We start from the raw sequence: 24,182 nt of genomic DNA on the forward strand, positions 1-24,182 counted from the left end.
TGTTCCCAACTTGAGCTCAAGCCAGGGATTGTTCCCCCGAGGCAGAGATGTATACAACAACTCCTGGAGTATCTTACACCTACCATGGGAAAGAAGGTTCAAAGGCACACAGTTGTGATAAAACCAGTATTTAAATTCTGCCCACTTCATTTACTCATTTATTAACTCCAGGAGACTTGCTGAGAGACTGACATGTCATCACTCTCACTGGATGGTGAAACTAGAATGGCTACTGTCTGGCTCAGGGACTTGAGGAAGCAGTTCCTAAATCCAAGGGCTTGCTCCTGCACAGCCAGTACCTTTTCCCTGAGCTGGGAGGAGAAGAGGAAATGTTTCAGAAACATGAAAAATCTGCAGGTCCCTGCCTCTGCCTGTTCCTGTCTCCTGCTACTGTGCTGCTGCTGCCAGTGCCCAGCTGTTGGTCTGGGCAGCAGCATGTTTTTGTTGTCTACAGTAGTAATAAATTAATATTTTTCTTTTTTTTTCCCCCCAAGGTTTTTTTTCTGAATATGTAACTAAACTCTTAAACAGGAATGTGCCATCAGTGAGCATGTGTTTTTGTGGAGGGTGTATCTTATGTCTTTTCTGAAACACCTATCTCCTGTTTGGGAAGCAATCCAGGCTCCTGTGTGGAAATTCAGAAACCAGCAGCTTTCCAGCTGCGTGGGGTAGGACTCTGCTTTTATTGGAGTGTAACAACACTGAGCATAAAACACTGAGCTTTCTTTCAGAAAGCAAAATGTCAGTCTCAGAGGTAGTGGAGTTGTCAGCCATTCTCTCCCTTACACTGGCTGAGGATCTGGGGGTGTGAGAAACCCTAAAAATGCCTCCATGTGTCCGGTCTTGTGAACAAACGTGCCTGTTGTCGAGCTGACTTGGCAGCCACCATTCCCACTGGCACATGGGCTTAAGGGCTGGAGGCCTGGGACTGCTAGTTCTGATCCAGAAAGAAAAGTATTTTAAGGAACACTTGATTACAGTGCAGGGAGCTTTGCTGCTAAAAATGCCCAACGGGATTAATGTATGTGAGAACGTGTATGGGAGAAATCCTGCCTGTGGAAGGATCAGCCTGTGCCTCACCGGGAGGGGACACGGGATTGGGATGTGCAAATACATGGTGTGGGAGGATCTGTGGAGATGCTGTGACTGCAGTCCTGGGGTTTGGGGGGTTGGTTTGGGCTGTTGGGGTGTTTTTCCAAAAGCAGAATGTGTTAACTGGGGTTGGCACTGACCTTCATACAAAGCCCAGAGCTGAACCCTTTGTCAGGTGCCCCTTTGGCCAGAGTGCCTTCCTCCCTGTTGTCATCATCAGCAGGGGGGCTGTGCAGGGCCCAGGGCTGGTGCAGCACCTGCACTGCTCTGGGTGTCTCTGCTCAGCCCTTGGGAGGGCAGTAGTTGATCCAAGAAAACAGTGAGCTGTACAGAACGCCTTGGAATGATCGTGATCCGCCTGCAGGCTTGTGCAGCTTTTTCAGCACGACTGTGAATGGAGTTGTGTCTCTCCCACAGGTGAAGGAATCGGATGGTGTGGTTAACGATGAGCTGCCGAACTGCTGGGAGTGTCCAAAGTGCAACCATGCAGGGAAAACTGGAAAAGTGAGTTTAATGGGAATAAGTGGTGCTGGAATGAGATACAAAATCTCAAGCGTCCCCTCTGGCTTGTAAATATAATTTTGCCCAATACCAGCTTTTGGTTTTGTGCTTAATTCAGGTTTTGTGCTTAATTACCCATGGTGGAGGGTTGGAACGAGGTGATCTTTAAGGTCCCTTCCAACCCAAAGCATCCCAGGATTCTGTGATGATCCCATGATGATTCTGGTTTTGTATTCTTGTTCCATGTGGCAACACTTCTCCCGGAACCTGGGGAATATTTAGGTTAGTTCTGTGCACTGCTGCACGTTAATTTCAACAAGGAAAATTCTTTACAGTAGATTAAAAATTCAGAAGCAATTATGCAAAACCCGGAGTGTCTGTTGGAATTAGTGAAACTTTATTTCTTTGCAAACTGAGACAGACACTTGCAAGTGTGTCCTTAGAAAAAATAACTTTACGGAGGTTGAAACTTTAACCCTTGATAATGTTCTGTGTGTTACAAAGAGACCAACCCAGCAGAGTGTTGGTGGCAGCTTGAGGAGCTGAGAGATGCATAAGGTATAAAGTTGGCTTGTGTTTTGTGTCTCTCTGGTGTACAAGCAAAAGCGCGGACCAGGATTCAAATACGCATCAAATCTCCCGGGCTCGTTGCTGAAGGAGCAGAAAATTAACAGAGACAACAAGGAAGTGACAGATGCTGCGAAACGGAAAGGGGACTGTGAGGAAACTCCCAGGCGGAAATCGGAGGAACATTCCAAAAAGGCTCCAGTTGACTCAATCCTGAGGAGAAAGTCCGACGAGGTGCATCTGTGGAGGAAAAGGAAATTCGAGAAGTCCCAGGAACCCACCATGAGAAAGCGGGTAAGGCACAACACCCGTCCCGTGTGCTTGCACGGAGCGCGGGCTGGCTGGGGCTGAGAGCTCATCCTGCAATCCCAGGTTGTTCCCAAAGGAACTGCGATGTTTTACATTCCTTTGTGAAGTCTGCTGGTCTGACGGGACAGTGGCTGGAACAGTGACTCTTGGGTTGATGTTCAGAGGCTGAAAACACTGGGATATGGCTGTTGTTTTATTCAAAATACTAGAAAACCCACTTTGACTTAGAAATCTTTACAAGGTGCTCAGAGTAGGAACAAGGTGAAAATGAATTTTTCATGGAAACCTTTTCATCTCTCTCCACGTGGTGGCGCCTGGCAGCTGTTTTGGGGCTGATTTGGGAGTGTGCCACACTGGGAACTTTGGAAATGACACCTTCTGGTGCCTGCAGGGAGCAGGGGCTGCTCCCAGCAGCCTTGTGGAAGCTTGTCCCTGGATGTGACAGTCAGAGCTCTTGGGCCAGGCAGGGACACTCTGAATGTCATACATTTTCTAAACTGCTGGTTTGCAGAGGCTCAGATTTGTCTCATGACTGATGGCTGTACAGTCAGAATCAGGCTGGATTTGTGTTGCATGTGGAGCTCACCAGGAGTGGGAGTCACAGTCCTGCAAGGTCAGGCAGTGGGAATGCTGTAGGATGGCAAGTGTAGGGATTGGGGCAGCTTTGGTGGAGTGAGAGAGCAAAATTCACAGTACCAGTTCATGCATTACTGCTTGCTGGCCATGCTCCCTTTTTCCCCATCCCTTTGGACTCCCAGACCTTCTCAGACAGCACAGCAGATGTTCGTGTTGGGGATTTTACTTTTCTTTTTTCCAACAGCTGAAATAACAAACTCTTCAGGAAGAAGGTACTTTGCCTTTTTAATAGATAGATTCTCAATCCCTTTTAGTCCCTTCTCACGTGAGCTCAGTGGTGAGCCAGTTTCTCAGTCATGTCCTTGTGTCACTGCAGGCACTTATTATCCCATTTACATCTTGAAATCACAGGATCTCTCTCACATAAACCTTTAACTCCAGGGTAGTTTAGCTGCATGTCTTGTTTTATATTTTCTCTTCTGGTGTCCCATATTAAAATACAGCAGCCAGCTGTGTTTGATGACCCAGGGAAAAAAGTTCTGTTTCTGTACTGATGTTTGTCTCTTCCTGTGTGGGTGAATACTGCCCTTGGCACACAGCCCCTCAGCAATGTGTACCACAGCACATGCCTGGGGTCCCTGCTGACCCCCCAGGGATGGGCTGGCACACAGGTACTGCTCCCCTCTCACAGCCTGGCAGGATCAGAACTCCAGTGCCTTTAAGCAGAGTGCTCATCAGTGCCCTGTGTGAGGGCTGCTGCAAACTGCCACTGGGCTGATGCTGTAATGTTTTTATTCTAACCTGTCATTAACTTACTGTGACCTCTCCCTTTATAATATGTTAATTTAAAGGCAGGGTGATCAGCTTTCTCTGCAGGCTGAAGCATGGGAGGGAGCACAGCCACTGACCTGATCCAATTAGTTTATTGGGAAAGCAAAAACAGGAGCCTTCTGACACAACAAATGTGTTCACAGCACTTCCCCTCTTCTTGCCAGCCCAGATCTCTTGTTAGAGCTACTTCATTTTAACAGCTCGTGGCTTCTTTCTTGCTTGGAGTGATCAGATTAGACTTGAAGCCTTCCAAGGTCTGGGTTCATGTGTCTTAAACACTGCCTGGTGTGCATGGAAGGGAGATGGGATTCATGGGAGCAAGTGCAGAGCAGTTTGCTGTTGTGAGCAGGGTCTGGGGCAGGAGGAAGGTGCCAGCAGAGCCCTGTGAGCCACGCGGGGCTGGTGCCAGCAGGAGGGCTCGGCAGCCCAAGGTGCATCAGGACTGTCAGTCACGTTCCCTGTTCTGCAGGCATTGGAGGTTGGGGGCATGTGAGGATGGGCAGATTTTGGTAAGGGAGCAGCTGAAGGTCACTGAATGAGGTTGTGCAGGCCCAGCCACACTGTGGGTCAGGAACTGCAATTCCACAGGTTTCGGAAATGGCCCTTTGGAATGAGGGCACTGGGGCAGAATTTGAATTGGATGCCCAGTGAGTGTCTGCCAAGCCTGGGTGGTTCTGGCTCACTGGGGACAAAGCTGCTGATCTTCAGTGGATAAATGGTCCACTGGGTAATGGGAGAGGCCCTGGAATCTGCAGGATTCTGCAGGGTGAATAAATCCATTTATCACTCCTGGAGCCCAGCGAGCCAATAGCTGGACTGCTCATCCATGTTGGCACCTGAACTTGATCCCTTTGGCCGGTGGATGTTCCTGGTGCTGGGATGGGTGGGGCCCAGCACTGGCAGGCGGCCCGGCCCCCCCGGGCAGAGCTCCCTGTGTGGAGCATCCGCACGGGAAGGGAAGGGAAGTGCTGCTGGGAACGTTCTCGCTCCAATAGTCAGCCCTTGTCTCTTCCCTTCCAGCGGCGATCGTGGAAGGCTCCAGATGACCGAACTGCCATGATCAAGCCCCTGCGGCGCCTCAAGCAGGAGCCCGAGGATGAGCTGCCAGAGGCACCTCCCAGGTCCAAGGACAGCGACCAGTCGCGGTCCAGCTCGCCCACCGCGGGGCCCAGCACGGAGGGCGCCGAGCCCAGGGACAAGAAGAAGTTCAAGATGAGGAGGAAAAGGCGGCTTCCCAACAAGGAACTGAGCAAGGAGCTCAGCAAGGAGCTTAACCAGGAGATCCAAAAAACCGAGAACAGCCTTGCCAATGAGAACCACCAACCCATCAAATCCGAACCCGAGAGCGAGAACGAGGAACCCAAGCGTGCGTTGAACAACAGCGAGAGACTCCACAGGTTCAGCAAAGGCTTGAACGGGACCCCCCGGGAGCTGAGGCACCAGCTCATCCCCAGCCTGCGCAGCACACCCCGCGGGATCACCCGGCCCCCGCCCTCGCTCTCGCCCCCCAAATGCATCCAGATGGAGCGGCACGTTATCCGGCCTCCTCCCATCAGCCCCCCTCCGGACTCGCTCCCCCTGGATGACGGGGCAGCCCACGTGATGCAGAGGGAAGTCTGGATGGCTGTCTTTAGCTACCTCAGTCATAGAGACTTGTGCATCTGTATGAGAGTTTGCAAGACCTGGAACAGATGGTAAGGAGGGCGGGGAACGAGCTGGGTCCTGTGTGTGGTGGGATGGGCACGGCAGGGCAGCGGGTGAGTGAGGCACTGATGTCTCCTGGAGAAGTGTGCAGGCTGTCCCTGAATTGCTGGTGAGCCCGAGGAGAAGGGGTGACCAGCAGTGGCTGGAGAAGCAGCATGTCTCGTGTCTCATGGTGCTTTCTCAGAAACAGCAGTTCCCAGCATTTCTGATGGGAGCTGTGTCAGCCTCGGCGTCAGCCTGCCGGGCTGCAGCACTCGGGAGCAGCCTGTCCTGCAGTCACACACCACAGTGTTCCTGCTGCTGGAACAGTCAGTCTGGTGTCATTCTGCCCCAGGACTTGCTGATGGCCAACGTTTGTTCAGTTCAGCTATTAAATATCTGTTGAGATAGTGAGGATCCTGCCGTGCCCCCGGTGTGCTCCTCACAAGGGCCGTGCTGATTGTCTCCCTGTGGAGGGTACACGGAGAACACACCTGTTCCCTGTGTTCTGAGCCAGCAGAGCATGTCATGGAGGGATCCTTTGTTCATGGTGCTTACTCACAGCCTGTCCCCTGTGCTCGGGATACCTGTGTGAGCCCTGACACAGTCAGTGGCTGCTTGGCAGCAGCAGCTTTAGTGCACAGATTTACAGGTTTCACTGAACCTGCAGTGAAGCCTCGTGGCTGTTGTGACTCGTCCCAGGTTCCTGCATGTGCTCACATGGACAGACTGTAACAGGCTCCTTGCTAGCACAACAAAACCGTGTCCAGACCAAGTCGAGAGGTTGATAATTCAGTGTGAGGAGTTTGTGGAGTGTCTCCTCCGTGGGCTTCTTGGTGTCACTGAAAGCTGTAAATGCATTTTCCACTTAAATACGGTATTTACTAATGGAAAAAAACCTGAGAAAATGCAGATTCCTGCACACGCGTCAGGACTTGATGTTGTTGCCCTTAGAGAACCATAAAGAGAGTGAAAAAATGCATAAGCCACATGGAGAGAAATAACACAAACACACAGAACAGGAGAGGGGGGATCTGTTTTACCAAATCCACTGGTTTTAAGTAAGGAAAGCACAGGGGAAATCATGAGGGTATTATTTTAAACCAGGCTTCATAGTCAGAGGGTAAGGAAGAAGCAGTGGCTTGTCTTCAAGCTAGAAAATAGATTTCATTTAAGTGCTGGGATGACTTAAAATGGGATCTGAAGTTGTTGACACTTGTAATTCTCTGGAAATAATTCCATGCTTTATTGCAGGATGTATTTGATGGAGAAACTTGAAACTTATGTAACATTGTGTGGGGTTGTGTTTATCTTAGCATCACTAGGCCTTATTTTTGCTATTTTCAGTTAAGTGCTGTAGTTTTTCCTACTGTTTAATGACACTTTTAAAGCCCTGCGGAAATCCAAACAAGTGCCAAATAAAGTGCTGTTGGCTTTTTTTCTTTTTGGGTAGGTGCTGTGACAAAAGATTATGGACCAAAATAGATTTAAACCATTGTAAATCCATCACTCCACTTATGCTTAGTGGCATTATTAGGAGACAGCCTGTAACCCTTGATCTTAGCTGGACAAATATATCTAAAAAGCAGCTGAGTTGGCTTATCAACAGACTACCAGGTAAGTGATGTGTTTTGATCACCAAATTTAGCAAACCAATTTGTATCTAAACTGCAGCCTGTGGGGAAGGTCTACAGGGATTGGGTGTCGTAGGGGAGGAGTAGATTCTCCTGGGTGGGATGTAAATATGTAAAAATGAAGCGTTAGCGGGTTAAAATGGGCCCAGAATTATTTTTTTGTGACCACTTGACATGTTTGCTTAAAATAATTCGAGGCAGGTCTCAGCCAACAGGTGGAAAGGGCCTGTGCTGAGGTGATGAGCAGAGGGGGTAGTGATGGTCACCCACAGCTGGGGAGTTCCAGGTGGTGGGAGAGATGGAGAGCTGGGCGGGAGGAGGCTCACGGGGTCCCTGCTTGTCCTGGAGCGCTGGGAGTGTTGTCCAGCCTTTGGTAGCAGCGATCACTGGGATGTCTCTGGGAAGGCCACACACTCAATCCTCTTCTGTCTCTGCAGGTCTGCGGGACCTGCTGTTATCAGGGTGCTCATGGATAGCAGTGTCAGCACTTTGCAGCTCCAGTTGTCCTTTGCTGCGGACTCTGGACGTGCAGTGGGCAGAGGGACTGAAAGACGCACAAATGAGAGACCTCCTGTCACCGCCCACGGACAACCGGCCAGGTAACGGGAGAGGAGACTCTGGGAGCCCCATCCCAGCCCCTGGGGCGTGTCCTGCTGCTGCGTCCCCTCGGAGCAAACAGGCAGGAGCCCCTGGAGCAGCAGGGCTGGGGCTGTGCTGACCCACAGGGTGTTCGAGGCAGTGACTTGCAGCACCTCCTGGCTGGAGCCCCAGGGTGACAGGGATGTTCTCTGGCTGCTGAACCATCACCTGAGCCACTGTGCTGGTTTTCTGTCTGACTTTCTTCTCTTCAGGCTGCAACGGGTGTACTTTAGAGAGTATGGAAACACTTTCTTCCAGTTCAGGGAAGGAGCAGTTCTGTGGGTCATGCCACATTCGCCCGGATTTCAGCTCAGGTGAAATTTTGAGCAAATCGGATCTGCTTTCTGGCATGCACTGCACAGCCTACTGCTTATTCCCGACTTGTAATTCCGCTGGGCCCCTGCAGTTACTTTCATCCCTTTTGTTTTGAAATCAGGGGGTGGCTTTGTCCACGTGCCTGTTCCACAAATAGACAAGTGTTCCTGCTGATGTCCCCTCCAAAGCTCCAGACAGGCAGAAGGGTGTGAAGTTGACCTAGGGCAGCAGTGTTGTGTGTCACGGTGCATTTCATAGGCCTGCAGATGTTGGCAGTGCGGGTGGAACTCGGGGCACTGACCTGCTGCCTCCACTCTCCAGGTCAGATCGACAACCGGAGCAAGCTACGGAACATCGTGGAGCTGCGCCTGGCGGGGCTGGATATCACAGACGCCTCTCTGCGGCTGATCATCAGGCACATGCCTCTGCTCTCCAAACTCAATCTCAGTTACTGTAACCACGTGACAGATCAGTCTATTAACCTGCTGACCGCGGTCGGAACCACCACGCGGGATTCGTTAACGGAAATTAATTTATCAGGTAAGGGACACGCAGGGGGAGGGGAAGTGCCCGTGGTGTTGGGCTTGTTTGAGGGGTTTGATCCAGCTCTTCCCTGCCCTGGTGTAACTCCCCCATCCCGGGCAGCAGCTGGATGTGCTGCTGGTGTAAATGGCCTCTCCCAGGGCAGTCACCCCCTCTGTGGCAGCTGTGGGTGGTACCGTGCGTGTTCTGAGCCCTGCGCTGCACACGCTCATCCTCCCAGGGGATTGTCCAGCGCTCTGCACATCTGGCTGCTTGGCTTTATCCCATGGGTTACACAACAGCCATAGGGATTGAGATGGGCGATGGAGCAGCCTGGGATTCCATGGGAGGGACACAAAGGACTGACCACGGTCGGGATACGGGATAAACAGTCCTCGTGTTTGAGAACAAACCAAGCCGGGCTGTTAATTCCTGCCCTTTGTTCCCCCCCCAGACTGCAATAAGGTCACTGACCAGTGCCTGTCCTACTTCAAACGTTGTGGGAATATCTGCCAGATCGACCTGAGGTACTGCAAGCAAGTGACGAAGGAGGGCTGCGAGCAGTTCATAGCGGAAATGTCCGTAAGTGTCCAGTTCGGGCAAGTGGAAGAAAAACTTCTGCAAAAACTGAGTTAGTTAAAGGACTCGTGTAAATACTGGGGCGAGGGGGGGAAGGGACTAAGAACACGTAGGGATTTTATTTTCAATTGGGAACTTGGAATATCAGAAAAGGCCGCGATTGGATTTTACAACTCTTGTCGAGAACAACGCGAAACTACCCATGTTAAGAATTTCAACTTGTGCCACTAATTCAGTCCACCTGGGATGTCCTGCACTGGCTCTTATGCAAATTCATAAGGCGACTGTTACTGATGATAATTGTTCACACCCAGAAGAGGACTGAGCTCCAAGAAATACTGTTATTTAAAGTACCACAGCATGTGCTTGGTAGTGTAAATTTGATTTCTGCTTTTCATTTCTTAAAACCAGAAAAAAAAAAAAGTTGGTGTCATTCAAGTGGACCACGCACTGCATTTCTGCCTTCTTAACACGTTTTGTTTTGTTACATCTTACATTATGCAGAACTATTTTTGTACAAAAATTGTTTAAAAATTATTTATGCAATGTTTGAATGCATTACCAGTGTTTCGGTTTTGATTGCCAATTTTTATCTTTACTTATGGTAGGCGAGAACTTAACCTATACTTCGTAGACAGTATCTATCTACAAACGTGCCCAGGTCAGGAAAAGTAGGTTCATACTTTCAACTTAAAGCATGTTTTAATGGAAGTTTATATCCTGCTTTGTATACTTCAGAAGTGACATAAGCATGTTGTGGAAATAAGGTGTAAATTATAGTTGAAGTAAAACACTTTTATCTGTATAGAAATCACCTTTTTCTCAAAATTTTAAAAAAATTCCAATTTCAGCTTTTGCACATAGGAGGGTTTCACTCTGTAGCATGAGCTCTTGTACTCAATATAAAATTAATTTATACAGTGAGTCCAGCAGTAGAATAAATGGTCAAACGTAGTCTCTCTTTCTTTGAAGTGTGAGTTGAGTTCTCATTTAAGGTTTATAACATGGTTATTTCCTGATTGTAAAATTCTGCATTCATAAGTGCCATTGTTGTACGGTGTTGTTTTCGTAGACCTTCCTGATGCAGTTTTACCTTTGTTGAATTTGTATAAACAATTGTACAAAAAGAGGTGCTGGTTCTGCGCGTTTCTGTTCCCCTGTGGGGCTGGGGAAGGTGAGCTGGGGCTGTCCGGGGTGGGGAGTGGCTGCAGTGAGTGTGTGGTCTTTGTCCCATTCTCTGAGAATATTCCAAACCTTTTTTACTGAGGAAGCAGCAAAACATCCACTTCTGCATTCCCCCAGCAGGGATCTGCCCAGGGTGAGCTTGAGGAGCACTGACATCTCAAGCAGTAAAGCCTGAGCAGAGTAATCACCACTTCCAGGGCTGGTTAAAAAAAAGAGACAGAGGCTGGTGGAGCCCATCACCAATCTTTATTAAGCTTGAGTGGCTAATGAGCAGCATGGAAATAACACCGAGGGCATGTCTGTCTTCATTAGCCCCCCTGCTGGACAGACTCCAGGAATTAAGTACCATTAAAAAGTTACTTCTAAAAAATAAAGCCATTGAGAGGTTTGCTCCCTTCTGAAAAATACCCAGCAGAGTTTGGAGCTGTGTTTGGTGTGAGAAGGAGCAACTTTCTCTCTTTCACGCCAACTTAACTGTTCACAAAAAGCAGAGCCAGTGCCAGTGCAGCAGAGGGACAAGTCCTCAGGTCCTACAGTTCTAGCAAAGCCCAGCCCTGACTCTGGTACTTTGCTGGCACATGGCAAATCAAAACAGAAACTGTTCCTATGTTAATCAATTTAAAGAATAACTGTACTGAAGAGACAGGGTCCTTCTTCACCTCTTTTTTTACAGAGAACTTAACCAGTCTGTCATGGCCAAGCTGGGCCACAGATCCCCAAGAAGAGCTACCCTTGCCCCTCTCTTCCCCAGGTCATCACTCACAGATATCCTACAAGGACCACCACAATTCCTGCTCCAAGAGGACCTGTACCTGTGCTGATGGTACAAAGCCCAGCTCAGCCCTGGGCCAAGGGCTGGCAGCAACACAGGGCCCCCAGCAGCCCCTGGGAAGCTGGTTTTGGTGACTCAGCCATGGGTGAAAGTCTCTGAACGGGAGGTTTTTAAACAAAACCTGTTTCCTTTCCCTGCTCCCAACAGCCCCCTCCCCAGTTAAGGTTAGTAATGCCACACATTCCACGTTAGCAGCAGGAGGTGGTGACCCTGATCAGTGTTCACAGTAACAGGCTGTCGGCACATGGAATACAATCATCACAGAGTAACAGTTACAACAGGCATGAGCGGATTAAGGACCACACTAATATGGTTTGCTAGAATACCCCTTTTAAAAAATATATTTTCCTCCTAAACCCAAAACCACCCAGTAACTGGTTTTTGGAGCCCACCTGGCAGAGCCCTGTGCAGCCCCTGAGCCCTGCAAAGTGACGGAGTGTTTTGTACATTGACAGAGAACAGCCAAGACAGCACATTGTGTCATGACAGACATTCAGAAGGAGCAATCAGCACAAAGCCAGATTGCTTAAGGGCTTCTGTGCAGGTACAGTTCATGGCAGTGCTTCCTACAGCCATGCCCGACCCCGGCACCGTGTCGGGACAGGTACATTCTAGAGTTAGAGAAAAGCTGAATATTCAACTGATATATTCATTGCTTCTAATGCACTAAGAACACCACAGGCTATCACAGGCTCAAGCAGAGGTGTTTGCTGACCACTTGCCGAGTGCTGAACACGTAAGGAGATTCTTCAGAAGAGAGCAAGAACTGCTGTAAACAGTTTTGACTCCAACAGTCAACAACAGGGTGATGGGGTCAGCGGGGCAGCGCCAGCCCTGCACACAGGCCTGGCCTCGGCCTGCCCAGCCCTGCCCTGCAGGAGGGGGGTAGAAAAAACTTTCACAAACTCCAGAACCCGGTGCTCAAATGGCCATGTTCAACTGAGAACTAAGGAGCTGAGGGCTGCAGGGGCTCGGCGCTGCTGCCCACGGGGCGCCGGGGCTGGCTTAGGACTTGAAGACATGCACGGCGCGCACGACGTACTGGCGGCAGATGGGGCACTCGCTCATGCGCTTCCCGCACTTGGTGCAGGTGACCATGTGGCCGCACTCCAGCAGCACGCAGTCGATCACCGCGTCCATGCAGATCCGGCACAGGTTGTCGTCGTCCTCGTTCAGCTGCATCTTCTCACCCTCTGAAACCCAACAGAGATGGGTCAGGCCCCTGGGCCCTGCAGGACCTGGGCAGTTCCAGCCCAGCCACTCTCCACTCCTGGGCTGCTCCCTCCTCACAAGTTTTTCTAATCCCCAGCTAAGAATTAGTTTCTATTCCTCCAAAAGCACTAGAAAGTCCCTCAGTGAACATCCCCATATTTAGCTTCATTCTTTAAACTCAGAAAACCATTTTCAATTCAGAATATAATGACTGAAATAACATGCTGGATTAAAATTCAGAGCATGTTGGTTTTCCGTCCCAGAGCTCAGTGTTTGGCAGAACATTTTCCTCAGAAGATTAAACACAATAATAATAAAGCAGACTAAGAAGTGGAAGCCCTAAGTAGGCCATAAAGGTGGCAGAACTGAACAAAACGTGTCAGGTTTTGTAGCAAATAGCCAACATCCTCATCAATAATTGAATGTTCCATCAGACCATGGTGAAAAAACTAAAAATCCTAAGTTTAAAGATTTTTTTTTTTTTCAAGCTTTGTTTGTGTGAGCAGGAGTTGGTCTGTGGATATTCTGTAACCACACAAAGACTCCAGCTGCTGAGTGGAAGAGAAGTAGAACAACCCCAGCAGCCACAGAACCACCTCGCCATGAAAACATGGACTCAGACCAAACCACTTGGACTTTTGCCACTGTAGCTTTTAATTCTGCTCTGCAGTGACAGAGCTGAACTGCCCTGGCCTGCACAGCCGAGGAGCAGCTCTGGCTAATGCCCTCTGAAACCCAGCGAAGCACATGGAGGTGCCAAGTTTCATGTTCTCTGAGGAACCGGTTCTCAGTTGTGCAATTTTACCTTCCCCGTGAAAGCTGAGCTCTCCAGGCTTTGGAAAAGAGTCTCAGAAAAACCAGCACAACCCCGGAAAGCTTCGTTTAATCACTAGAGCCACGTTCAGCTACTCTAGGGGCACCTTGCATTGCTAAAACCCACTTTCCAGGCATTCCAAGTCAGACACCAAGTCCTGCTGGCAGAACCAAACACCAGAAACCAGAAAACGCACAGTCTTAAGAAAGTGAGAACAAAGTATAAACCTACGTGTCTTGTGGTTTTCCTCGCTCTCTCTGTACAGTCTGCTGACTTTTTCCACAAGTTCCCATTTCTCACAGCATCCTGAGTAGTTGACAAAGTTACAGGCCAGTATTTCCTTCAGCTGCCGAACACTCAACCCTTCGATGTCTTCCAGGCTTGAAATGTCGGACAGCGACGCCCTCGCTCGCTTCCTGGACAGTCCAGGGGTCTGAAACACATCAGTTGTATGGTTTTAATGTCCTGATAAGCTCAGAGCCCCACATTTGGAGCTATGTGAGGCTGCAGCAGCTTGGCTAAAGTTTAATTATTTTCAAAGCGAGTATGTGCAGACATTCATTGCCTGACACGGCGAACTCTGGAAGAACCAGAGCATGAGGCTAAATGCTGGGAGATCTAAACACTTCATGGTGTCACATGCCAAAAATCTGTTCTTTGGATAGTTCATCTCTCACCTGCTCTTCTGCACTTTCTTCTTCTTCATTATTTACAGATGTTTCCGTTTGGCCCTGTGTACAAAATGAAACTATTCAGAATAAAAACACATTATTCCCTTATAAAACACTTCTCTTCATACCAAGGTGATCACAGGTGACAATGACATTCCGAAGTTTCAATTGCTACCAATCGGTATTGGTTTAAGTCACCTCTAACCTAAACTAGGAATCTTTCCTAGTAGTCTGCTGGTTTCAGGTGTGAGATACAAAAGGTGTTTTTCCTGCCCCTCCAAACTGGACCAATTGGTGTTTTATTTTAAATCGATGCAGAACTTCAAACCCCCCAGTGCTACACCATTAAACGTGGCAATTACTGTACCCGTGAAGGTGTTCCACTTCCTGTGCTTCCCCTTCTGTTTGCAAGTTCTCCTGGATTGGACATGGATACAGACATGGAAAAGGGATGAGTAAAAAACCCCGAGGTCTGTGAGCGTGACGAGCGCAACCTGCCAGCGTCCATGTCCTGCTCCGACCCCAATCCGTGGTGGCACAGCACCAGATCCACCAGGTCTTCCTTCTCCCTGCAGGTGTCTGTTGGGATGTTCCTGAGAATCAGGTACTGACGCAGATCCTTCACTTTCAATCTCATTAGCTGAGGTCGCTGGAAGGCTGTTTCTTGCAGCAAGTGACAGGTGGAACATCTCCGGAGGTTCTCTTGTGAGACTGAACAAACGGAGCAAAAATCCTTCTTGCAGTCACAGCACATGTGCTGAAGGGAAAGAAAACAGCCATTCAGCTGTTTGTCACAGAAAACAAATCCAGGCCCTGCTCCTTCCTTCTTCAGGCTACAGAATTTACTATTAGTTTTTCCACTGTCAGTTGTGACATACAGAATTTTTAAGATTTAAGTCCAAAAACTGCCCTGTCAGACAGTCTTGCAGGTGCTCCAAGGCAGTGCCTCGCTTTTGTGGCAATACTGAAGCTGATATGAAATCTCAGTTAAAAACATTAAGAATAAACAAATGAATAAAGTACTCAAGTTGTAGTTTAATCAACAAACAAAGCTGAAACTAATTTTATGGTCTGTTAAAACACTTCTGCATTTACTGTTGCTGCTCTTATCATGTGTAGAAAAAAAGAATATAATCCCCAAACTTTAAAGAACTTCTCAACTTCTTCCTCAACTGATTCCCAGAATGCAAAGCAGGCCTCGGATGTGATGAATCACATGGTAGGGAAATACTCCCAAATGCCCAGATGTCATTTCTGAAGAGAGCTTTGTTCAAAACACAATACACAAAAGCTGGAATAGACAAGATTGTCAGCATTTCATCTGCTGTGAACAAACCCAAACTCTCTGAGGCTTTCAGGATTTTAGGAAATGAATATCAGCTTCAGAAAACATCCCTACACAACACTTAATTCAACAAAGAGTCTGCCATGTGATCAACAGGACACTGGGATGGGGGGGGGAAACAACACACAGATGGAGGGAAGAGGCTTCACAATCATCTGAAAGAGCTGCTGAGGATTAGGTCACTGAGGGGACAAAATAACGAGCCTGGACAGTTGTGGTACACAGAAATAATATTAATAATCTATTTTATTTATCTGCATTAACCCACCTGCCTGTCTCCCAAAGAAGCAACAGGCTGCTGGACCACAACAGCTTCTAAAGCTGGTTAGGAAACAACCAGAACTGCACTAGGAATTCCCAGAAAGAGGCTGTGATACTGTATTGTGAGTTTTTACCTTTTCCACCATGCAGTTTGTCCTTTCCAGTACTCAACCACTGTGTTTGGTGCCATCTTCAAAACCAGATCTGCTTTAATGTTCAAGATCCTGAAGTCAACACATTTGTATCTCGCAAATGAGAGTCCGTTAATTTCCAGGTCAGCCCCGATCCAACGTGTCACTGACTAATGAACATGAGACCTCTTAACTTCTAATCCTGGCTGACAGTAATTTCCTGTGACCTCAGAACAAGGCACTTCCTCCCTCCCTGGATTTCTCCCTTCGTTTTCTGAGAAACACACACTCATCTCCCAGTATGCCACAGATTAGTTCACAGGGTAAAAATACAATGTAATAGGAAATATACTCACTTTTTTCCTAAAAACTGAGAAGGAAAGTCCACAGGCTTTGCAGACAATGTTAGTGCTGGCTGCAGCTGGAGCTGGATATGCTGAGAAGTCTGTACTTGGTGTAAACCTGAATGGGCCAGCACCTCCCCCAAATCCAGCCTGCTGGCCACGCACTGCTCCCGTCCCCATGACTTCATTCAGCAATCCACAGCAGGAAGCCCACATGGAAGTAGCTCCCGCCTGAAAACATCAAGAAGCAAGAGCAGAAAATTAATATCTGAAGGCCCCCATCAGATGTGACTTTGCTACCGAGGAGCTGCTTCACTCCATCTGTCGTCATCCCAGAAGCATGTGGTGTGAATTCCCAGAGCACCAGGAATCCTGTGACAGCCCCACGAGCTCCACTCCAGCTGAAATCCAAAGTGGGAAAGATTTGCCTCTGAGAGGCACAGGGAGCTCACATTCACAACTCCTTTTCCAGCGGAATTCCCCAAGAGAAGAGTCAGGAATTTGAGGAGGTGACACAGAGCAAGGAAGGAGGAGACTGACAGGCTGTAGTAGGTGAGGGGCAAAACCCGAGAGGCAGAAACAGCAATTTCTCATGATTAATGCAGAGCTGTCCCTGCAGGATCTGCTCCAGAACTAATCCAGCTCCTGTATGACTCACAACAAAACTCTCTCTAAAAAAACATTCCTGGGTTTTAAACTTGAAAACCAATCTTCCTTAGAAGCTAATTACAGTCTGGTTTCACTGAGAGGCAAACGCTCTTCAAGACTTCCCTGAAGCCCCTTATTTTGTTGCCTTACAAAAATGCCTAACAAGAACTAAAACAACTTATTGTCTCTTGACTGGATTTCAGTTTTGAGTCACACAGTCTTAAAACACTACAAAAAATCCTAGACACATAAAAAAAGTTCTACTTTTTATCCTTGAAGGCCTTTAGTACTGGATTCCCTATCAAAAGTGCATATTCTACTCAGAGGTGGAATTTGGACTCCAAGCTGTTCAGGTCACATGTTTAATCACTGTCAGGTGGCTCCCTGAAACCTGCTCAAAAAAAAAAGGAGGGGTAAACAATCACATCAGGTTCTCTCTGGAAGGAAGCTGAGGGGTACAACTTCCTATGAACATAACTATTTTTTCATACTTTTTTCCCTTAACAGTTGTTCTCTTTTTCATTCCAGAGCAGCCTCTTTTTGTTTCCCCAAAGCACAAAGACAGAAAATAATTGCTTTTGAGACTTGTAATTCTTGCTGTGAAGCCCAAATCAACCAGAACAGGCACGTCAGCTCAGTGACATGGTGCTGTAACTCCTGTAGTAACTAATTTCTATATGAAATCCAATCCTCAAAGTAAGGCTTGTTTTCTACTTCTCAATAATAAAAACAGAAAACAGATCAATATTAATTTTTCCTGGATAAAACAAGTTATACATAATTATCCTAGTTTATTAGGCAAGAGGAATTAACTTTCCAAAAACAGAACCTGAAAACCAATGACTTAATCCATCAGAGCTCCGAGTTTTAAAACTTGGGACTTTTGAAAAATACTTTTTCTCACCTTAAGAGAAAGCCACATACAAATACCAGAAAAATAAAACAATGAACCAAAAGAGTCTGTCAAAATTCAACTCATTTCCTTACACAACTGTGGTCATTTCGGGGGGTCAAGGCAGCAGCAGAACACTCAATGACTGAAGGGACATGAGATATTTGCTACCACAGCCCCTGCCTGAGGGTTTCACACCTGCTTCTTAGACCTATTTTATTCCAGGGCCTGTAACAACTGCTCAGACATCACTGTCAACACTAAATAAATATATTTTTAGGAACTTTTCGTTACCCACTTTGGACGCATGAATGTTGTTAGTATGAAAGAGAGAATCTCTTTATCTTACTGCCAACCACTCTGTCATTTTAAGGTTTAAGATAGGGCTACCTGGGCAGCATTAATTTTCTCCTTAACCTATCTACACCACCTGTGGATTCCTCCTTTGCCCTCGGGTCATTAACTGATAATTGAATTACAGAGTCTAGACTCTTCAGATTGCTCTGCAAAAGAAACGAGACCGTGCTGAAAGGCACCAACACAACACAAAGGAGACACGGTAAAACAAAAACTCCCTCCCTTGAGAATCAGTTAAAACGCTGCCAACTTCTGCACCAAACCCACCACTCTCCACTTCCATATTCTCTCCTCACCAGCTGCCATCGAGTATCCTCTCTCTCCGGGCGTTATGTGCGTCCTACAGGGGCAAAACACTGCGTTGCAACTTCTCTGCGGCTGCTTTTGGCTGTCAGGGTGTTACCTGAGGAGGATTCCAGCTGAGAAAGGCAGCTGAGCCGGGAGGGCGAGCGCTGTCCCCCACACACCTGTGCAAGCGGGGGGTGCTACGAGAGCAGCGGGACAGCAGCGGAAGGGATGCATCTTTAATTATTTTTAACTGAAACTTCCTCTTTTGACTCTCCCTTAGACCAAGCAAAGCTTTTCCCCCTGACAGCACGACAGCCCCGGGAGCCTCGGGAGCGCCCCGGGGTCCGGCAGCCCCCGCTGTGCCCCTCACAGGCCCAGCCCGGGCCCTGCCCGGCTGCTGACTCAGCACAAGGCGCGGGGGCCCCTCAGCTCGGCGGGGCCGGCGCGGCCGCCCCTCACAGCGGGACAGCGGCCGCGGCCTGAGGGGAGGCCCGGCCCGGACACCCTACGGGGGGCCCGGCCCCGTCACCCTCCGCTGTTCGCCCCCTCCTCCCTCCCTCTCTCCCCGCAGAGGGAAAGGCGTTCTCCGCGCCGGACAAAGCCCCTCACCCTCCCGGCTCCCCCCTCACCTTCATGGCCGCTCCCGCCGCTCCAGCTCCGCCGCCGCCCTCGCCCCTCCCGGCCCCGCCGCCCGGCCGCTCGGAGGGCGGGCCCTGCCGCCGCGCCGCGAGACCATTGGCTGCCGCGCCGCCGCGCCGCGCGACCATTGGCTGCACCGCCCCAACGGCAAGCGGGAGCGGCCAATGGGAGGAGGGGACGAGACGGTGATGGGCGGGGCAAGGAAATGCCCCCAGCGGGGCCGGGACAGGACGGAGGGAGGGGGGGGGGAACCGACGGTGGGACTGTGGGGTCCGGGGGCACTGATGGTGTCACTTATAGTGGGACAGCTCGTGGCTCCGATGGTGGCACCAAGGTGATCCTGCCCCTCCACTCGGCCCTGGCGAGGCACTCCTGGAGTGCTGTGTCCAGTTCTGGGCTCCTCAGGATGAGACAAGTTTCTGCTGGAAAGGGTCCGGCAGAGGCCACAGAGATGCTGAAGGGACTGGAGCATCTCCCTTATGAGGAGAGACTGGGGAAGCTGGGCCTGGTTAGTCTGGAGAAGGCTGAGGGGGGATCCCAGCAATCCATATAAATACCTCCAAGGGGTGTCAGAGGATGGTGCCGAACCCTTTCCAGTGGTGCCCAGTGACAGGATGAGGAGCAATGGCCATAAACTGAAACACAAGTTCCACCTCAACATGAGGAAGAACTTCTTTTCATGGAGGGTGGCAGAACCCTGGAGCTGCCCAGGGAGGGCACGGATTCTCCCTCTCTGGAGACATTCCAAACCCACTTGGACATGTTCCTGTGTCACCTGCTCCAGGTGACCCTTCCTTGGCAGGGGGGTTGGACTGGATGACATGCAGATGTTCCTTCCAATCCTAACAACCTTCCCCTATCCCAGTTGCTCCAAGCCCTGGCCTTGGACACTTCCAGGGATGGGGCAGCCACAGCCTCTCTGGGCAACCTGTGCCAGGGCCTCCCCACCCTCTGAGTAAGGAACTTCCTCCTAACATCTAACCTAAATCCACCTCTTTCAGTTTTATTCTACCAAGCCCTTTGGTGATAATCTTTAAATACGAGAAAAGAAGGTTTATTATTCAAAAATCCACTTCCAGTGAGCTTCTAGATGCCATTATTTTTTTCCCTAGGCTGTGAATGGGATATATATAAAAATAATAACCATAGGCTGTAGGAACAAAAAGCTTTTAACCAGAAGATTACATTAAAGAAACCCCAGCAGTACAAACCCCACCAAGGCTTTGGGAAAGCTTTACATAAGAACATACAGGGCCAAGAGCAAGGCGGGCCTTTGCCAAAAAGAGGAACAGAAAAAAGTGGCTGAAAATCAAAATGGCCCACAAATCAAATTTACCCCTACAAAGAGTTGGATACAGTCTGCTGATTTCTGCAGAAAGGATCTATTTTTGGAGCAAGTCAGATATAAGAACTGAGTCAAAAAAATCAGTGTGTAATTGCCACGTGAAGGACACAGTCCTGGCAGCTTTAGGAGTAGGAGCAGGTACCTCACACAGTCCAACTCCTGGATTTGCACTGACACCATGTTTTATTTCAAAACCAGGTCACCTTTTTTTGGAAATTCTTATGCTCCTCAACAAGCTTTAGATGTGCTCTGAACTTTTACACATGGCTTAATAAAAATGTCATTTTTTTCCAATAATAGCTTGCAATTTTAGTCAAAGCAAGTGAAAAAATAGAAAAGCCTTGTGAATACAATGTTGGAACAAGATATGGCACAGTCCCCACATTTCTCATGCAAGAGATTGCTTGAAGACACCTTCAGAAATATCAGTGGAGTTTGGTTTTAAAAACTTCTGTGTCATCTAAACTCTGTCTATTCGGATTCGCCTTGAACTACCAAACTATACACATATTTTTGTTAATAATCTTACATTAAAGCATAAGAGCTCCATGCAGTCACTGTAACAGGGTAAAAGCTGCCCCACAGATGATCCAAACCAAGCAAAACCCAACATTTTCCCTTTCTCTCTGTTAAGGACTTGCCAAAAAACAATCCTCCCAAGCACAGATGTTTTAGGGAGTAACGTGGGCCTGACAGAGCTGAGATCTGGTGACTGTGCTGGCAGCTGCACCTGCCACTCCTGCCTTAATTTGGGCAGATCATGATGAATCATATTCTTAACATGTGATTTGAGATCACTTTTACTGCATTTGCCTAAATTGTAACCATGTTGGTGGTTTTTAAACAAGGATCTTTAACTCCGCCGGCTACTCCGTGGGTGAAAAGGAGCACTTGGAGAGGTTCTATTAATAAAAGACTTGCCCTCACTGAGCCTTCTGGGTCGTGCCAAAGCAGCATTAAAAGATTTCAATCTATTACTGCGAGATGTCCCACTTACTTCTGTCACCAAGTAACAAGTGGTGGTGCCTCGCTGCAGCTCCGTAATCCCCCGTGGTTTTACACATCACCAGAGAGAGGTACAGAAGGGATTCCTCCCAGGAATGTTAATTTGGGTTTAATTTAACAATCTGCAAAATTTTATAGTAAAGTTAAAAAAGACAAAATTTCAGGTTGGATGTTAATGCCCATAGAAGGAGTCACAGAATCACAGAATGGTTTGGGTTGGAAGGGACCTTAAAGACCATTTAGTTCCAAACCCCTCTAGTGGATGGGACACCTTCCACTGTCCCAGGTTGCTCCAAGCCCCGTCCAGCCTGGCCTTGGACACTTCCAGGGATGGGGCAGCCACAGCTTTTCTGGGCAATCTGTGCCAGGGCCTCCCCACCCTCACAGGGAAGATTTTTTCCTAACATCTAATCTAACCAAACTCTCTGTCAGTGTGAAATCATTCCCCTTTGTCCTGTCTCTCCAGGCCTTGTCAAAAGTCTCCATCTTTCTTGTAGCTCCCTTCAGGTACTGGAAGGCCACAATTAGGTCACTCCAGAGCCTTCTCTTCTTCAGGCTGAACAATCCCAATTCCCTCAGCCTTTCCTCACAGCAGAGCTGCTCCAGCCCTCTGATCACCCTGGTGCCTCCTCTGGCCTCGCTGCTGGACACAGCACTGCAGGTGGTGTCTCACAGGAGCAGAGCAGAGAGGCAGAATCCCCCCCTCGACCTGCTGGCCACACTCCTTTGGATGCAACCCAGGATACAACTGGCTTTCTCATTATAGTTTTCACTTTGTCATTATGATATTCACTTTTTCTGCCAGAGACACACAGCACTGTGCAAGTACCTGTGACAAGGTTTTCAGGCTGCAGAGACTTGGTTCAACAGATTCAGCACAGAAATGGAAGGATCCCCAATCCCAGACAGAGGCCATTTCCTGCTTGAGGAGCTCAGGGATGTTACTCAGGGGCTATTTTAGGTAAGATAAAAGATGACTTTTTCAACTCTGTTACCTAATCTTGAATTTAATGTAACCAACATCATCTCTCACTGCTTATTTGGAATTTGGAGGGCTGGTTTTTAGGCGTTTGAGCTCATTTAAATAGACTTTAAAAGTGTATTTTGAGTGTTCTTTGTACCACGCACTGAAGGATTGTCAGCAGAGTTCACACTTCAGCTTCAGAGCCTTGCACAGAAACGTCAGAACCAGATGTTTGCCATTTCCTTTCTCCTCCCAGCTCTGCACAAGCTGCTGCAGGCCAGCCTTTATCTCATCTCCCTCCCCTCCTTACCCAGCCACGCCACCAGTTCCGTGTTTCCACCCAAAGCCATCGTGCTTTATTTTCAGGAAATGTCAGCAAATTGACCTTTGTAACATAATAGCTGGAGTTACTTCCCTGGTTTTATATTCAGACATAGTTCAATGAGTTCATTGAGGGCTGGGAAACGATCATTAATTACGCCAGCAGCAACTAACTACAATGTTAAGTTTCTTAAATGTAAATGTATTCTAGAAAATTACTCCCCGCTTGATTTGCCTCCTCCTCCCCCTCTCACCACCCCCAGGCATGAATCAGGAGCAGAGCAATGAAATCCCTGGGGACATGCAGATGTATAATAACATTGAGTTTTGTTTTGCTCTCACTTACAAAAATGAGAACTATTATAATAATTGGAGTATTTTCTTTGGGAATACAATGCCTTAATGAAGTACTTTAAACAACTTATTGAGAAAATAAAAACTTACGTGTGGAAACGTCTCTGTTGCATCACAATTAACTTGCAAATCCAAACAGGGGTGAATTCACTCCGTGGTGTTCTCCGTCTGTAACATGGAAACACTCCTGTCAGAGCAGAGAGAATATGTATTGGAGAGGCAGGTTCATGTAAATTTTACTGTATAAAAGATGTAACTTTTTACTCCTTGGGGTGCTTGATTTCTGGAAAACTCCACCTTGCACCCTGTGTAGAACAAACGATGTTTCTGTTCTAAACTCAGACTCTGTGTCTGTGTTTAGAGAGCTCCTAAAATTGGCAGTAGCCCCACCAAGCCACTGCCTGTGGTCACCTCTGCCTCACCTGGTACAAGTGTGGCCATCTCTGGTAATCACAGAATCACTGAGTGATTACAGCTGGAAAAGACCTCAAAGATCATCAAGTCCAACCTGTGACTGATCACCACCTTGTAAACTCAGCCATATTGCAAAGTGCCACATCCACTTGTTGTATCCTAGGATTCAGTTGCTCACTGCCAGCTCACATTGAGTCTTCTGTCACCCATCACCCCCAAGTCCTTCTCTGCAAGGACACTCCACTCCACACCCTCTCCAGGCAGCCTGTTCCAGTGCACAGTCAGTCCTGACGGGCTGTGGCCGCCCCACAGCCCATGGCCACGGCTCCCCACAGCCCATGGCCACGGCTCCCCACAGCCCATGGCCACGGCTCCCCACAGCCCATGGCCACGGCTCCCCACAGCCCATGGCCACGGCTCCCCACAGCCCATGGCCACGGCTCCCCACAGCCCGTGGCCACGGCTCCCCACAGCCCATGGTCACAGCTCCCCACAGCCCATGGCCACGGCTCCCCACAGCCCATGGTCACGGCTCCCCACAGCCCATGGCCACGGCTCCCCACAGCCCATGGCCACGGCTCCCCACAGCCCTTGGTCACGGCTCCTCACAGCCCATGGCCACGGCTCCCCACAGCCCTTGGTCACGGCTCCTCACAGCCTGTGGTCACGGCTCCTCACAGCCCGTTGTCACAGCTCCCCACAGCCTGTGGCCATACCTCTCCACAGCCCGTCCCAGAGCTCTGCAGAGCCCGTCCCATGGCTCCCCACAGCCCGGGGCAGCCCTGGGGAAGAAGCCCCAGGGCGACGCCTCGAGGCCTTCTCTCCCCGGCCACTTCTCTCCCCGGAACGTCTCTCCCGCGCTCAGAGCGCCGGACGTCCCCCCGGTGCCGTCGCACAGCTCCCCCCATTCCT

The 24,182-nt window shown here is 48.9% G+C and overlaps 2 protein-coding genes across 11 annotated transcripts in view; one reads left to right on the forward strand and one right to left on the reverse strand.

Moving 5' to 3' along the window:
- KDM2B (lysine demethylase 2B) overlaps positions 1–10,377 on the forward strand; it is a 116,939-nt gene extending 106,562 nt beyond the window's left edge. For 5 of the 8 annotated variants that reach the window (XM_064675069.1, XM_064675065.1, XM_064675067.1 and 2 more), the window contains 8 exons: positions 1,510–1,596; positions 2,185–2,454; positions 4,897–5,570; positions 7,013–7,176; positions 7,631–7,792; positions 8,045–8,146; positions 8,469–8,687; positions 9,124–10,377. In XM_064675069.1, coding sequence (XP_064531139.1) covers positions 1,510–1,596; positions 2,185–2,454; positions 4,897–5,570; positions 7,013–7,176; positions 7,631–7,792; positions 8,045–8,146; positions 8,469–8,687; positions 9,124–9,305 — 1,860 coding nt within the window. In that variant the 3' untranslated portion in view covers positions 9,306–10,377. The remainder of the gene's footprint in view (positions 1–1,509; positions 1,597–2,184; positions 2,455–4,896; positions 5,571–7,012; positions 7,177–7,630; positions 7,793–8,044; positions 8,147–8,468; positions 8,688–9,123) is intronic. The other 3 variants (XM_064675066.1, XM_064675068.1, XM_064675072.1) reach the window with 3 other exon arrangements.
- Positions 10,378–10,657: 280 nt separating this feature from the next.
- Positions 10,658–24,121, reverse strand: RNF34 (ring finger protein 34). Of its 3 annotated transcripts, none has more exons than XM_064675083.1 (7): positions 23,987–24,121; positions 22,947–23,024; positions 16,056–16,274; positions 14,330–14,719; positions 13,969–14,022; positions 13,523–13,724; positions 10,658–12,458 (listed from the first exon to the last, which is right to left on the reverse strand). In XM_064675083.1, exons 3-7 carry the CDS (start codon positions 16,257–16,259, stop codon positions 12,271–12,273), a joined length of 1,038 nt encoding a protein of 345 aa, XP_064531153.1. In that variant the 5' UTR covers positions 16,260–16,274; positions 22,947–23,024; positions 23,987–24,121; the 3' UTR covers positions 10,658–12,270. The 3 variants fall into 3 exon arrangements, with proteins under 3 accessions (XP_064531153.1, XP_064531152.1, XP_064531151.1); XM_064675082.1 differs by having other exon boundaries at positions 22,947–23,043; XM_064675081.1 differs by lacking the exons at positions 22,947–23,024; positions 23,987–24,121 and adding an exon at positions 18,858–18,950.
- Between the last annotated feature and the right edge of the window lie 61 nt (positions 24,122–24,182).

The sequence above is a fragment of the Pseudopipra pipra genome, chromosome 18, assembly GCF_036250125.1.
Source record: "Pseudopipra pipra isolate bDixPip1 chromosome 18, bDixPip1.hap1, whole genome shotgun sequence".
NCBI classification, from domain to species: domain Eukaryota; kingdom Metazoa; phylum Chordata; class Aves; order Passeriformes; family Pipridae; genus Pseudopipra; species Pseudopipra pipra.